General features: G+C 46.2%; 1 protein-coding gene across 3 annotated transcripts; it reads right to left on the minus strand.

Annotated features, from left to right (window-relative positions):
• Positions 1 to 1041: 1041 nt before the first annotated feature.
• Positions 1042 to 14255, minus strand: LOC104630810 (regucalcin). Of its 3 annotated transcripts, XR_012833597.1 has the most exons (8): positions 14039 to 14255; positions 7777 to 7945; positions 7101 to 7283; positions 5473 to 5688; positions 3846 to 3977; positions 3011 to 3165; positions 1450 to 1686; positions 1042 to 1283 (listed from the first exon to the last, which is right to left on the minus strand). XR_012833597.1 is itself a non-coding variant. In XM_010297907.2 (7 exons), exons 2-7 carry the CDS (start codon positions 7940 to 7942, stop codon positions 1636 to 1638), a joined length of 903 nt encoding a protein of 300 aa, XP_010296209.1. In that variant the 5' UTR covers positions 7943 to 7945; positions 14039 to 14255; the 3' UTR covers positions 1042 to 1635. The 3 variants fall into 3 exon arrangements, 2 of the variants coding, with proteins under 2 accessions (XP_010296209.1, XP_075599057.1); XM_010297907.2 differs by having other exon boundaries at positions 1042 to 1686; XM_075742942.1 differs by having other exon boundaries at positions 1042 to 1686; positions 5641 to 5688; positions 14039 to 14211.
• Between the last annotated feature and the right edge of the window lie 2099 nt (positions 14256 to 16354).

A 16354-nucleotide genomic window follows, 5' to 3' on the forward strand; every position in this document is an offset into this window, starting at 1 on the left:
TCAATGCAAAGGCTACATTTCACTGGCTATCTACAGGTCTCAAGCACTCTTAAATAATTTAAGTAGGCTTTCCCTAGAAAATAACTAGAGAAATACAAACAACAGACAGATTAAAAAGAGTTGATTCATTGAGGAGTTGTTACATGTGCACTAGGCTTTTCCTAAAAACAGCTTGTAGATCTCCTGAGATCAGATAGATCCCCACAGAGCTGTATCCTCCAATGGGGCAGAAGCTGCTGCCTCAGCTTGGACCAAAAGGATCACAATGGTTCAGTGAATCCAGCATAGCATTGGGTCGTTATTTAAATAGCCTCTAAAAATTACACCTTGACATCACGCTGTGGTATAATCAGCTCCTGCCAGCATTTTCCAAAGTGCATTTCACTTACACGCAAGATGGTCTCTCTGCCCTTTCTGCAGACCATGCAGTAGAAGTAGCAGGAAGAGGTGAGCAACTTCTTTACTTCCATTGCTCACCTGCTCAGTCTGGCCAGGTTTTGGACAGGACCTGGCTCACTCACTGCAGGTGTGCTGAGGCCTTTGGAGAAACCTCAAATTCAAGAGTCAGCTTTGATGTAGCCATTGGCATAGGAGAAAACTCTGCACGGTATGGGCAAAAGGAGAAATGTTGATAGGCCAGATTTACCCTCCCAGAGAAGAAAGAGGAGGTAATGCAGCAAGAAATCTGAGCAGATATATACAGCATTGAAGGCAGGGACAAGGACTTGAAACCCAATACTGAGCAATATGGACCACAAAGAGACTAGAAGAAAGCTGACAAAAAGTGAAATTACTCTAAGCAGAGTGAGAAACTCAGGAGAAAGAGAAGAAAAGAAAAATGTAATGGGAAAAGGGAGGAAAAGACTTGAAACAGGAGAAGAGCAATATAAGAAGGGGAATAAGAAGGTGAAACCATGCATGCAACAAGAAGATATGTGAAGCAAAGGGAAGTCCACAGCCTCTTTGTACCCTGACCATGTGTGGTTATTCAGCATTTTCATGATAATATCTGAATGTGGAAAAAAAAAATCCATAAACATATTTTAAATATGGTTGCGTAGTTTATTTTCAACAGCACAAATGGTGTCCTGAAGACAGAAGAATTCATGACAAGGCAAACGGAAACAGGCTGCAAGGATGTAAAAATGGAGTCTGGATATGACAAATAAGTCTGATCACCAAGAAAACACCTCAAGGGAGTCCCACAGCAGAGAAGCAGTCCAGTTCAAGTCATCACTCTTAAAATGTTTATTAAAATCTGCCATATCATTGCTGGTACATCACTGTAATATGAAAAGACAAACCAGAAGTCAGATTCTGCTTTGGCAACCACAGAGACCTCAAAATCCCAGAGCTGGTCATCAGAAAGTTCACAAAACTAATCTCAAGCTTGAAGAGGTTTATGGGAAGTCACAAAAGCTACGTAGGTGTAACACAGATTAAGTTTACCTCTCTAACCTATTGCACCAAGCCACAGGCCCACAGCAGAAGGAATATCTTCAGTTCCAAACAAGCACGCTCTCTAATGTGGGTTTAGAAAACCTCACACAGAAAAATTCCGTAGTTCATTGGAATTTTCCTTGTCAGAATTACTACGAGATGCAAGCGTTTCTTCTTGTTATTTAGCGTCAATGTTCAAGCAGCATAGAAATTCTGTGGGATCCCTTTTACACCCAGGCCTGTTATCTGTTTAAAAAAAAAAAAAAAAAAAATGAAAGAAATAGATACATCTCCAACTGAGTACAATGAAACATTCAAATGTTTACAAGAAATATCATAGCAACCTACCCCCATATGGAGGGTCCTCTGCTTCAAGAGCAGCCCAAATAGAGTCATTACATGGAGTTCTTTAGAATGCTTTAAGATTAAGATCTTTAAGATTATCGAACACCACTCAATAATTTTGCTAATTCACACATTATCTGTGTCCCTTACATGCTGTCCTTATCTCTGTATTAACCAAACAAGTTATAGTAACTTTTAACGTGCTTTGCCCATGCAAGACAAGTGGGAGTTTGGAAAACACCGACTCCCTTATAGAGCTGGAGAAATGAGGAACTGAGATAAAAAAGCAAAAGCTCATAATGACCTTTTGGTATTTAATTTTTCCTGTGGGCTCCTAAACTGTGCTGCTTGAGAAATCTATCTGTTCTCAGCCAGGGAAATCTGCTCCAAGCACTGCTTTCAACTAGAAGGTCGCAGATCTCAGATTAGATCCAAATTCCTCCTGGAACATGTCTTCATCCTATTACCAAACTGATAATACAGTTTGGTTGCTGGTTTTGGGGTTTTTTTCTTCATTTCCCCTCATTTACAACCCTTCCTTTTGATGCAGTGGTCAACTTTCAGAGAATGATGGCAATTGCTGATTAAGAACTGCATTTTATTCTCCTAATGTACTTTTTGCTAAATGACTGGAAAATGAAGAGAGAAACAAGTTTTGGATTCAAGAGCCCTAGACAAAAATGTGGATTATTAGTTACTCAAAATGTAGCACCTACTTTTAACAGACTTAAAAAAACCCCAAAATTTTTTTGATTGAGATGCAAAGCTCTGCCCTGGTGAATTTAAGCATTTAATTTTTAAAGGAGCAATCTGTGTTATAAATATTTAGATACCCTGGCACAATTAAAAAATGAGAATTGAGGGGTTGAAATTTCCCAAATTGATGAAAACATAGTAAGAGCCAGGAGCAGGACCCAGTTCCTTACAGTGTATTACAGAATACACGGATCCAGACCCACTGGCTGCCTTCAGATCCCAGCCAGATACAAGGCTTCAGCTAACCAACATATCAACACTTACTAGCAATTTCTCCAAATCTTTCCAAATGCACGAGCAGCTGTGCCAAAGGAGCTGTGCCCGGCCAGGGGATGAGCAACACATCTGGACGAGTGCGTCAGGCAAGCGGGATGAGCAAGGGCAGGGCTGCTGCACCCAGCGGGCACATCGCTCTCAGAGCGTGAGGCTTGGGAGGTCTGATGTATAAAAAGAAGGAAAATCTGCTCACCTTGAAAATCTCTCCCGCGTGAGGTTCCTTGGCTAAGGTGGCCTCATCCAGGCCATCATATGCAGAAGTCACGTACATTTCTGAGTAGTCTTTTCCACCAAAGCAGCAAGAGGTGATCCTCGGAGTAGGCAGCTTCACAGTTTGGATTCTTTTTCCTGGGAAAAATGTGCAATTATTTCCTAATGTCCATTTTCTAGGAAGCATGTAAATACAAATGTGCTATTAGTGCACATGGCGCAGACGTGGCATTTGCTCAGAAGGCATCTCCCCTTCAGACAGAGGTCATGTCCTCAAGGACAGTTTGCAGAGAAATCATATTCTTTCATCTGCCTCATATCTAACACTTTTTCAGCCTCTCCCTTATATCTGCGAGGCTTCATTTCCATTTCTCAAAATGAAACAAGAAAGTATTTGAAGCCAGGAAGGGCAGAAACACTTGGGCCTGGGATGGCTGTCATTCCCTAACAGCGTTTCCCAGTTAAACATTTCAATGCTGAGAATTGTGGGGTTTTTAATTGCAGATTTATAATGCTTCTCACAATAGATATGCAGTGCTTTATTTCCTTTTTTTTTTTTTTTTTTTTTTTTAAGTGGCATTATTAAGAAGTGGATGTGGTGCATCACCAGAATGTGGGAGCAGGGGTACTCAATGTCAGGAGGCAGCGCTCTCTGTGTGACTGGGGCCTGGACCAGCGATACTCATGGCAACCCATGGGGCTAAGAGGGCAATAAACCTTCTTATCTCACCTTCAAACCGCTCCTCCTGGCTGTCTTTCCTCTCACATTTGTAGCACGTAGGTGACACTCAGTATGCACGTGCTGGTAGAGGCCTTACCTGTCTCTGGGTCTATACGAATGACTCTCCCACCATCAATACAGGCCACCCAGAGCTTCCCTTCTGCGTCAATGCACATCCCATCGGGCATTTGCTCCTCCTTTTCTAGATGGTACAAAAGTTTGGGGCAGGCTGCAGGGAGAGTTATGAAGGCAAAGTTACATGGGCTGGTACCAGTTCTGTATCAGATCCCAGTCTAACATGTTCCACACTCTTGGAAACAGATAAGTTCCTTTTCTGTGACAAAGACATGCTGGAAAATTTGTATCACATATGCATTTCGCAGATGTGTTAAAAGCCTAACTCAGTCTGGCAGAAACAAGCCCCCAGTAGACCCATTGTGATTTGGGGTTGTACTGAGTTACGGTTGCTATTATTTTACCAAGGAAGAGAACAAAATGCCTCTGTCTCTCTTGCTAACCCACTAGCTGTCCCCATGCCACGAGTGCCGCAAGCGCAATAACTTTTCCTGGACTTTCATTGCTCATGGCAGCCTGGACGTCTTTTTATGAGCAGTACATCACATAAGTAATGACTTGAATTTAAATGTTGGTAATAAACCATCTTTCATAGGTAAAGATCAAGAACTTTACTTATGTTAATGGCCAATTAAGTTATCAGTTTTGATTAAGCCTGGACACCACCTGCTAGTGGTCTAGGCTGCAGCGTGGATAGGATGGTGGGCACATGTGCAGACCATGGAGCGGTGCCCACAGGCAGCACCCTGCCTGCTCTGACCCAGCACCTTGTGACCGTTACATCACCCAAAAAATAGACAGAAATCAGCACAAAGCCAAGGCCAGGAAACTCAAACTCATTATGCTTTTGTATCTGGGGGAGAAAAAGTAGCATTAAATCTTCTTTAGAAATCTTATCTCCTAAAATCTGTAGAAATAGATTTCTCAGCAAAATGAAATCTGAGTAACTGTAATTATTTGTACAATTTTCACCCATGATTGCACAAATTCCACACTGATTAGAGTAAAAATGTGGTTCAGCCATTTAAATTCCCATGGATTATAATGGATTGATACAGCACAAAAATATTTCAGAGTTTCGAAATGAGGTTACCTCCATTTTGCTTGCACTTACATTTCCTTTTTGCAGGTATTATAATAAAAAATGTTTGTCTAGAAAATGAATTTAAGTAAAATTTGCCAAACATCTGAACGTGATTTTAATTTCAGAATTGGAGCACTCCAGTCACAATGATAACTTGATTATTTAAATACATTTCTGTGATGTACATGCATGCACATTCTGTATTTGTATTTAGGGAGCTAGTACAATCAAAGCATTCCAGTAGATGGCACTCAGGAATAAATAGCATCCTAAAAGCTCATTCTCGCTCTGCAGTATAAATGGCTTCTTCCCTGCAACTCCTTGAACAGGTCTAAAAATAAGCCAACTCTATCCAGAGGAAAGTAAGCTGAAGGATTGTAAAAAGTTTGTTCACCAAATACACCTGGTTTGTAACTAAACGAGAAAAATCACAGACAGCCTGCTGACAAGCTGTACCAGAAGATATGAGATCTGTCAAATAAATCACTGCATATTACACGCCCAGGTCTTGCTGCAGAAAGGGTAATAGCACTACTTGTCTCCGAATTTAGAAAAGCATGTGTACCGATCTTTCCAGTGTGCACATCGTAGCTGAAGGCATGCACGGCATATGCCAGGCTGTCGATATGAAAGAAGGTCCTGTGGTCCAGGGACCAGTCCAGACCATTGGAGATGTCCACCTGGTCTAACTGTTTTATTACCGAATGGTCAGGGAAAAGGGTATAGAGAGCACCTTGACGCCTCGCTCGGACCCCCGGTGCCATCTCTTCAGCCATTGTACCTGAAATGGAAATGGGAGCACCGGTTAGAAAGTAGGAGCTTGTTCCTCGTGCTTGATCAAAAAACTCCTCTAAGTGTTACTAAGAGGTCCTAGGGAGAACGGGACTAACCAGGTCCCACCAGACTGATGAGAAGGAGGAAAAGGAGCAGATCAGGAGCAGCTGCCTCCTGTGGAGGCGATCCTGGTCAACAAAAGAACGAATTTCTGCATTGCCATCAGGTTTAAGTTGTAAACACCAAAGACCCAAAGGAGCAACACAACGCACCAGGGCTGAGGTTTTGCTCACAGTAACAGCCAAGATGCAGGCAAGCATCATGTGCTCTTTTTGTTGTTGCTCTTTGTAGGCTCCTTTTATAATTTAAATGGGCTGTGACCTTAAAATACAGGTGCTGTAAATAACGGTTATCTCAGAAGCAAGTGGAGAATACCACAGAAGTAAATTTTTTTCTTAATGAATTTATGCCTCAGTGTTATGCTCATTATTTAGTTTCTGATTCTCTCTTCTCCAGAAAGGAGAGAGCTGTGCAGCCACAGGATGGAAAGCACTCGAGGGGGCCATTTATGCCTTCTTTTAACTGTGACAGACTGCCTCTGTTGGCCTCCCCTTTTAGAAAACCTCATGAGCTTGTTTTACGACACTTGGCCAAAACCCCTGCTGAAAGCATTGATTCACCGTGCACAGCTAGGAAGGGGTGTGCAAAGCAGGTTTTTCTCTCTTATTCTTGCCCTTAACTCTAGTGACACATCAACTTACAAGCATAACCATGAGTCGAATGAATTTCCTGATTTTTGGCAAATTTGAAATAAGAAGAAAAGGCTGGCTGGCAAAACACATACAGAGCCATTTTCACTCCCATTGGGCACTCTCTGCTTCCAGCGTGGATTGCTGTGCTTGGCTCATCATTTCTGTGGGATGAGAAAAGTTGGCTGCATTGCAACTGGTGGCAAAAGTCCCTCTTGCCTTCAGGAGGCCAAGGATCTCATCCTTGTTTCCCACGGGCTGACCGAGGGGAGGCTGTGCATGAAGGGTGCAAGCCGCAGCTCATCTTCTGCTCTAGGAGCTGCATCCTCCCCTAGACCTCCAGAAACCTTCCCACCGGTGTGAGCCCTTCACTGGCTTTTCACCTCCCGTGTAGGCAAGATATTTGAAAAACACCATCCACCAAGTAGAAGGGAAGCTGTCCTGCCAGATGGCCCTTAACGACAGCCTCTGTCGGAGTATGTGGGATCCCTTGTCCTCCTCCGTTGGGCAGGAACCGAGCAGAGCATTCACAAGACAGCTCGTGATCACAACGGTGGTTTTTGTGGGGAACTCAACAGAGGAATCGAGAACACAGAATAAAATGTACAGAATAAAACACACTGTAATTAGTTCCTCTTTTCTCCGGGGGAAATTTCTGCCAAGAACTTACCAGCAAAAAACCTCCCCTTTGGATCCACTTTCCCATCATTGAACCTGTTGTTTGGTTTATCCTGTTCGAGCTCGAGGATGGTGGTGACTATCTGGGTATCCCAGTCCAGAAAGGCAAACCTGGTCCCCAGGGCAATGATGTAGCCCCCGCACTGCCGCAATGCCACCGAACCGACACGGGCATCTGTGGGTGAGAGAGAGCAGATGACGGGCGGCTCTGGGGCCATCAGTCAACCCTACCCCTCCCCACCTCACCAAGGGCATCTGGGCTTGACTGGGATATCCCTGAGCCAGGAATGGCTGAGCTGATGCTAAGATACTTCTCCCCTGGGATCATTAGACCATCTCACTGGCTCTACGTTCTCCAGATCTTTCCACCATCTGGGCAGACACAGCCATTAGGACTGTACCTTTTCCTCTGCAGGTCCCAAATGAAACATGCCTTCCCATTTGAGTTTAGCAAGGGCAACATGCATGGCCCTCCACACCTGAGCATGGTGCCCTCTGCTTGGCTGGCTCAGGCCACACTGTGCTCCTCAACATGTCGTGGGAGGACAGGGCATGTGGCCCCATGGAAAATAAGGGAGACCACCATGCTGCAGGACTCCTACCAGAAAGGATGGTCAGGGGCATTCAGAGAAGACTGTCAGGATGAAGCGGTGAGTACAGGCTCTTACCCACAGACACGCTCTGCACCTCGTTGGTGAGTGGGCTCCAGCGGCAAACTTTCTGTGAGTTAATGTCTACATAGATGAGTGCATTCTCCCTTTCTTCCCAGACCGGGCACTCTCCCATCCTGTTCTTCTCCTTCACGACAGATTCAATTTTGATGGAGGAGGACATGCTCTGAGGAGAAGAGAGTTAATAACAGATTTAATGAAAAGCTCTCATTGCATGGATTTTTCATGCCTACCATGCTTAAAAGCAGAGTTTGTGAATGGCAAACCCCTCCAAATCCCACATGACAGAGTCATTTAGGAGGTTCCTGTGACATTTCCATGGCCTCATGGCTGGAACTGAGCTTGAGGCACCAAGGCTTCTCCTTAGCAAACCTTTCCTAGATGAGAGACTTTAAACCAGAGCTGCTGATGGGGCACCTGCCTCCAGGCAAGGGAGTGCTGGGGACACAGCCCTGAGCTGGGACCAAGCTATCTGCTGGTGATTTGTGATCCCAAGGGCCCCCCAGACCATGGGGAGGGACTGGTGGGCAGCAGTACTGATGGGTCAGAAGCCTTTTTGTGGAAAAAACAAGGCTCTGCCTTATTAACACGGTTGCATTGACTTGCTCCATAGGCAGATGTATACCCACCCATAATACCACCTGCAGTTTGCCACAGAGGCCACTGCAGGCCAAGTGCCTATTCCCACACCAAGTCAATGTGAATATGCAAACACTGGGAAAGGCTTCTGCCTTTGAAATCCTGCTGCTTTGTTTTCCCTCCAAGCATTTCATCTTCATTGGCCCTCTCACCGCCCCAGTCAGGGCTCCAACCCCTGCCACAGACTCCAAATTTCACCTTGTGCCAGGCTGCAGGGTTTAATTACACCAATTGCTGCTTCAGGGACAAAGCCACCTATGAAGCTCCCACCTCGGACACCTGGTCCTGCTGGGGGTTGTTCATGACCCGGCTGCTCCGTCCCTCCATCCCCGTGGCAGCGGGGTGCCCGCAAGAAAACCAGTCACCCAGCCCAGTCCTTCACATTTGCATTCAGGGCCCATTGATGCCCTCCAAAACAGGTAGGCCATCCCCTGGGCCTGCCCTGCCCCTGCTGCAGTGTGGGATGTGAGCAATAACCTCCACTGTTCAGCTCATACAACAGAAAGGAGCCGACTCACTGCCTCGGTCACTGCTAATGGAGACCACGCTGCTACACCCGCTGGCCTCAGCACATTTTTTCCACAGATCTGAGAGATATTTCTTGGGAGGCAGCCAGTCCCTGACATAACACTATTCCTACGGATTACTGTCTTCAAGAGGGTATTGTTTCCTAGTAGGTGAGCTGGTGATAAGGTTTACAGATAATTAATTAGCACTAATACGCTTCAAAGTATGTGGGAAGAGCCAGTAATCACCATGAGTGGAAACACCAGGGCTGGGGACCAGGGATCTTCCCTGCTCCCCAGACCCAGGCATGCATGGCAAAGAGTCATGCAGCCAAGGTGAGGTCCAAACAACCCATTTATCAAATATATCCTTCTCCCTTCCAAGAAAAATGTCCTTGAGAGACCAGGCAGTAATCTGCTCCGGCACAGAAAGACACAGGCAAACAGCATCAGTCTAAAGTGTAAATGAGGACACGCAGCAAGATGCCAGTAAAACCTCCTAAAACCTGTTATGCCATGCTTGAGCTGGAGGAGTGAGTTTCTCTTGGGTTCAAGTTTTGTGTCATGTGGCTGCTGTATTTGGGACCCAAGGCTTGGAGACACAACTCTGACTTTATTGTATCGTGGTCTGGAAAACAGTGAGCTGCTCTTGCCCCGCAGGAAGACGGGGTTCGGCAGCAGCCCAGCATCCGTCCGTGCAGCTCCCACAGGGGCAGAAAGTCACCAGATCTGCAGCAGCCGGTGTGTGTTTGTCTTGTCGGTTGTTTCATTGATCCAGCTGAGCCTTATTAAACCTTCCTCTTCCCACCAGCTCTCCTTTAATTTACTGCCCCTTCGCCAGCTTCTGCAGCAGCAGAGCAGGGGCCTGGCAGATAAACCACGGTGAGATACTGATGCACAGACCTGTCCCGCGTGCTGCATGAGGAGTACGCAATCACACCATTGATTTCACAAGGCACAGGCAGGGAAGAAACCAACCTGCCTGCACCAGCTACTTGCTTACCTTTCTCACGTGCCCCCTCCAATGCTGCGGAGACCTGCCCTGTCCAAAACCAGCCTCAGCACGCATCCACCTTCCCTGGCTCCACGTCCAGCCTCAGCGTCTTTCCCCTCCACTAAAGAAATTGTTCCTGTGTGTCCCTCCAGCTGTGGGGTTTTTTCCCAAACAGCTGAATTTTTTGGCTCAAATTCCCCACCCTGTTTTTAAAAGGAGAGCAACTAGAAGGGAAGATTTGTGCCTTGCTGGCTGAAGTTTCTCTAATTTTTTTCAAGCAGCTGAAAAAGGAGGCTTTTAACAGAAAATGGTCATCCAACCCTAAGTGGCAGCACTGCCCTCTGAAAGAGTCCCCATAGTGGGCAGGGATGCAGCCCCCAGTCCCACCTCATGCCCGGTGGTCCACCTCCTGCTGCACCCCCCCGCCATGGAGCTACATAGCAGCAGCGCTTCACAGAATACAGCACTGCAGAGGGAAAAATGAGGAACCGACCCCAAAAAAGCCATATTCAAAACATCCCAGCTTCATCGCTCCCCAGGCATCCTGCTGTCTGGCACCTTTTTGTGCGGCACCTCGCACCCTGCTTGCTGCAGCACTGACCCATCAGAGGTGAGCGTGCAGGGAAAAAAGAGTAATTCCAAGCAGAAAGCACCAAATCCTGCCATATTCTCCCCAAACAAAATCCCTGTGGATAAAATCATCCCGTTCACTCTGCTATCCTCTCTGCAACATTTTGTTGGCATATTAGCCTCTTGGACTTGTGCCTAAACCCCTCGTGGAGAATAAGGGGCTGACGGGTGTCACCGAAACGTTTTCCAAGTCAAACTGTTTAAAGTCATCAGAGTTTGGAGACTGTAAGAAAAAATTCCTGATAGGAATGAAAAACTAATGTAAAAACATCCAGTCTGCTCTAAAAACTAACACCTCTTTCTGGTAGCTATTTGAAAATGGCCTTTTTAACCTTCAGTACCCATCCCCCTTCAAATGATCTTGACAAAAACTGGTCATTTCAGTACCTCTAAGATACAGGTAAAATACAAACTAATAACTGACCTTGAAAGGTTTCTTTGTTGTTTCCCTCTCTCCTCCATGCAAGCACAGATCATTTCATTTTTAATTTCAAGCTGAAGCTTTGAATAAGCAGGCGGGCAGTCAAAGCTTTTAAAGTGCACACAGTGAAACAATCGTCTAAACAAACTGAGGAATTTCAAGAACCCTTTTCTGTCAGTCAAACAGCTGAATATTTATACCAAGCTGGAGGACTCCTATGCGAAACTCTGCAGTTCATCGCAACAACACACCTGCTGAAAGAAAATATTGCAAGACCTGGGTTGGTGTCTCTTTTCCAGCGCAGGTCCAATGAAACCAGCTTCTGGTTTTGGCGACGATTAAAAATGTGCAATAGTTGATGTTATCTGCACCGAGCAGGTAACCTTTTACATTTTGCATTCAGTCAGCAGTCACATGAATGATGAAGCACGGACCAAAGCACTTCTGAATGGTCTGCTTCACGGTGCCAGCAGCAGAACATGTGATAGGGAAAAACCCTTGCTCAGTATTTTTCTTATGTCATGAGAGCAGGAGAGGGAAACTGAGATGTTGCACCATTCGGTCGCCCCGAGGACTAGCCCATTCTTCCCAAATTTATGGGCAAATGAACATCTTGGGTGATAAAAATGGGAGGTTAATGAAAGATGCAGGGGAGGGTTTTGTAGTACAAGTCATTTTGAACAATAAGGAAAAAAACATTCTTGTGATTAAGGTGTATTAGCATCTTTAAGACTTGGCTCCTATTCCCAACTGTGCCACAACCTTCTTGTGTGCAAAAGTCATCTGCTCTCCTCGCTGGGCTCCTCACCTTGAATACGCAAAGCCCAATCCCCACCTCAGCAGAGAGCTGTGAGCTGCTGCCTGCAGTACGGCCGGGGAAGGGCTTTGCCTCAGTGATTGCCATGGGTGCTGCAGGACGGAGATACCTTGCTTGGCTTTTAAGACCTTTTTTTTTTTTTCCTTCTTTGGCATCTGCCATTTTTTTTGTCTGTGGAAGGTGAAGGCAGAGGATGCCAAGTGCCTTGTCACACCCAGCCCTGCTCAGCAGAGGTAGGTGCTGACCGGTCCCCCCCTCAGCGGCTGGTCCAGCAAGGTGGGGACAAGGGCAGGCTTGCTGTGGGGACACGGTCCAAGCCAGGGAGCGAGGCAGAGCCACCACCAGCATTTTGGTGACAGGACACCTCTCCGGGTCCTGCCTGCTGCAGCAAGGCAGGAGGCAGGTTGCTGCTGGCGGTCACTGCCCTCACCACACTCAGCTGGGGCAGCAGCCACCTGAGGGGAATCAGCCCCAAACCAGCATGCAAAAGCAAAGCATTTCTTTACTCATGCAAGACTTTAATGAACATTTTAATTTGATGTTCAAATGATTCATGGGATGAACATTTTTCCCAGATAAGCAAATAGCCAAGACAGACCTAGTATTATCCTATCGTAGTCGCCATCGATCCAAATTTGGAGACTAAAAAATTACAGCCCTAAGCCAGAGACAAATTAAAACATTTCTAGTGAAAAAGCCAGTAATATTTCCAAGTCAAACTCCTGCCAAGGTCGCTGCATTACAAGCAAAGTGGTTGTGGGCACCTTGAGGACCCTTCTCAGCCTCCCGGCCAGAGCCATCAGCTCCATCTCATTTCAGCACAAACCTTCTGTCTCTGCTTGCTCTCACAACATTTTTCACATTACTCTCTGCTTTCTTTCTTTTAACCTAAATGATAACTTTGAAGGGAGGTTTATGTAGAACAACATGCATTTTTTTTCACAGTATTTTCAGCTGGAAGACATATTTGAAAGGAAAATTCTGATTTACAATCATTTTAACTGCTTTCATTTAAAAAGAAAAGCAACTAGTTCTCAGCTGCAGAAAAAAAAAAAGTAATCTTTTTTTTCTGCAAAATATTTCCCAAAGAGTTTTCTCTAAAGGAATTTTGATGGAGAAAACCACATTTCCCATTCAGCTCTTTTCTTCTGGTGACTTGACTGACTTCCCCACTACAGGCTGTGGCAAAGTAAAATCAAATCATGCAGAGGGATGAAGCGTTCACCTCACCAGAACTAAAAAAAATAAAGCATACGCTGCTTTCCTGGTGAGCAGCTCAGATGCCGGGTCATTGGTGGTGCTAGGCAGGATGGCAGCCATGAAAACACTGCAGGAGCACGTCTCTCTCATTTACTCAGGTGGCTGCAAATGCTCTGGGGACACCACCGCCACATGTTGCACCATCTCTTGTTCCTGTCGAGTGACTTCTAGACTACCAGCCCAGGTACCGTATTTCCAACTCTTGGCACACCATTTCAACATGCCCCACATCTACCTTTCCAGAGGTCGGTCACTTAAGGAGAAGACACATCTCAAAGGCTTCGTGGACACTGCAGCAGCAGGTGCATGTATTTGTTCCTAGCCAGCCGGCTGCTCTGTTCATTATTTCCACAATGCAAAGAGCCTGCCCACACCACACACTTCATTTGTTTCTAACGTTGCTGGGTTGCAAAGCAGAAGTTTATAGTGAAGTTGGCCAAAGGCAGCCACGCATCCCTGTACCTCTGGCTGACGCCCCACCGCAGTGTCTCCTCCTGGGGTGGGTTCCTCTCTCCTTTCCCACTGCTTTGGTCTCCTCTGATGCAACTCCCAATGCTTCTTTTTATAGTTCCTAGTTTTTATCAACATAAGTTGGGAGAGTGTATCAAGGCACTAGCACACCACATAGATTAATATGGTATTTAAATAATTGTATTTGTCTTCTGTTACCTACAGGCATGTGCTCAGACAAGAGCTTGTTCCTGTGGCTTTGCAAATATTTAGTAAATCCACCGCTCCCCTCTTTTTTTCCACAACTCCCCAAATTACACTTGTGTTTCTTATTCCCCTTGAGGGTCCACCCCAGCTTTCATTACTCTAGAAACTCAACTTTGCATATAATTTGATTGTCCCGATCTCTGAAAGTCATTCTTCACCTAGACAGAGTCATCTTCTACAGCTGTCTCCCTCTTGGAGACAACAGCAGACACTGTTCGAGTTAATGAAGACACAGTTATTAAAAACCCCAGATGGGCACAGGTCTAGCTACTCACCCCAGCAATATCCCACTCGACAACGCTGTCCAAAAGCGAAGCCAAGGCTTATCTTCTCGTGGCTTCGCCCTTTTGTAGGAAGGGCCTGATCCCTCCCCGGTGCTCAAGATGGGAAGAACTGGAGCTCCCTGCGCAGTCAGTGCCACCTGCTTTTATTTCAGCAGAGCTATTTCGCCAGCAAAGGATTACTAGAGTTTTCTCCAGCTTGGTTGGGAATAAATATGCTTCACCTATGACTATAGATTTTGGTCACGAGGGTGAAGAAACCCTTCAGGGCACAGCAGCTCCTCCTCCTGATACAGCTGTTCCTGTCACTGGATTCTTGCTCAACCCTAATTGAAATCAGTGCAAGTCTTTGATCAAAGAGGTGAGTGCCATTAATAAGTGAGAGATTAAACAAAAGTCCTAATTGAGGGAACCGGCAACCGCTCAGCTCTAGTTTGCCAGATCCAGTGCTCCATCATGGGACTGGAGTGAAAATATGCTGGCAGCACCTGTTTGGGCTCCTCAGGGCTGGGGTGCAGGAAGCAGCTACAGCCTCTGCACTGGAGGCTGTGGTGAGGTGTGCTCCCAGGGCATTTCAGCAACGTTAAAAATACAACTCTCCTGGCAGAGTTAACTCTTCCTGCTCATGTGATGCCTGTGAAACCAGCATGGTGAAGCCCAGTGAGTGATCTTGCAGACAGTGGAGGTGGCATTTATTTGTAAAATCTCTACAGAAACTTATTTTACCTGTTCCCGCTCCCACGCTCACAAAGACATGCATGCCCCAGACATCTGCCCAGGGCCACCCATGCATGACATGGAGGATGAGGGCCTCCAGCAGCCACATCCTCCCTGGGTCTCCTGAGTGCCTCTTGGCCAACGGTGACAAATTAATCTTTGACTAAATCTTTCGTGCCCATACAAGCTGTTGCTGTTACCTTTCTAGTGCATCAACAACAGAAAAAAAAGGATTGGCAGGTGCCCTGTGTTGTGCTGGCAATCACCCTACTGCCATCGTGGTGGGGTGAGGGTGGGCACAGGTACAAAACCTCATGGTGCAGGAACCTCTGCAACACAACAGCGATGGTAGAGGGAGCTTGTTTGTGTTTATGCCTACTTATTTTCTGCTGCATCTCTGAATGTCCGTTAGCGATCAACCACAGCAGCCCTACAGCACAGTTCCCGTGCTGCAATTATCACCAGGTTCGTGATTTCAATGCCACTCTCATCATCTCATAAACTCATCAACACATAAACTTTCCCTCTACCGTGCTTTGAGTTTAGTTTGTGGCACATAAAGCAAATGAAGGATGGCGGACACTCAAAGAACAAGCCCTAGCTTCCTTCACCACGCATCTTCTGCCCTGAGGTGGGGCTGCTTAAACCTCCTGGTTTTCCAGCTGCCAAGACATACCCCCACATGCTTTGAAGAAGGAAAACGATGATTTGCACGCCCCTTGGTTCAAAGCAGCACCGAGGCCTCGGTGTGGTCCAGGGACCAGGCAGCTCCCAAGTCGTCCACTGCACACTCGGGGGGCACAGCAGACACAAGCAGATCCAGCAAGAGAAGCCAACTCCTGCAGGCTTGCAGAGATGCGCTGGAGCACCACGACGTACCGATTCTAAGAGCTACCTGCAGAGAACGTGCACAGCCACAGGCTCTCTTGCTGGCAGTCAGCGGGTTACACTCACAGAGCAGGACAGGGACGGATAGCTATTTCAACTGCAGGTGGAGGTGCACAAGCATGGGAACAAGGAACATGTCAAAAGCAAAATCTGCAGTTTAAAAACCAACTGAGCTACATCACAGTTGTTTCAGCACATACAGGCCTGAAGTTACCAGCAAAAAAAAAAAAAAACAGCAAGCCAGTGAATAAGCTTGCCATTTACAACAGGCGCTGTGAAGAAATTGCCCTTTCCTGCACATTTGTAGAAGTGGTGGTCACTTGGGCATGTGGACCTCTCTCTGGCTGCTCTGGGGGAACTTGGTCCAGCAGGACACACGTGGAGTGGTGGTTTCTTTTAAACACAAACGGCCAAGAACGCCTGATGCTTTCCTGTCATCGGATCTCTCTGAAACAGGCCGAGATCTTCAGAGGATGGTCAAAGATATTCTTGATCCCAAAAGTTTGGTTTCGTGTTTAACAAAATGGGGAAAACAATTGGGGAGAGATGGATGATTGGCTCCAGCCCGTCAGAGTTAATTTAAGCACGACCACAGCTGAGGCCTTAAAAATGTAATGTAAAAAGGAAGCTGCAGACACACAATAATCAGCATTAATGTTTCAGTTGTTGGGAACATCATGGGATAAATGATGTTTCCGTTAAAGC

The sequence above is a fragment of the Balearica regulorum genome, chromosome 1, assembly GCF_011004875.1.
Source record: "Balearica regulorum gibbericeps isolate bBalReg1 chromosome 1, bBalReg1.pri, whole genome shotgun sequence".
Lineage (NCBI taxonomy): Eukaryota > Metazoa > Chordata > Aves > Gruiformes > Gruidae > Balearica > Balearica regulorum.

Bases quoted from the DNA above. Each gene is read 5' to 3' on its own strand.
- LOC104630810 (XM_010297907.2), bottom strand. From the start codon at position 7,942: ATGTCCTCCTCCATCAAAATTGAATCTGTCGTGAAGGAGAAGAACAGG. The intron at 5,689-7,100 runs GTAAGTTCTTGG...TTTCCATTTCAG, and splicing joins AAAGGGGAGGTTTTTTGCTG to GTACAATGGCTGAAGAGATG. The intron at 3,978-5,472 runs GTACACATGCTT...CTCTCCCTGCAG, and splicing joins TGTGCACACTGGAAAGATCG to CCTGCCCCAAACTTTTGTAC.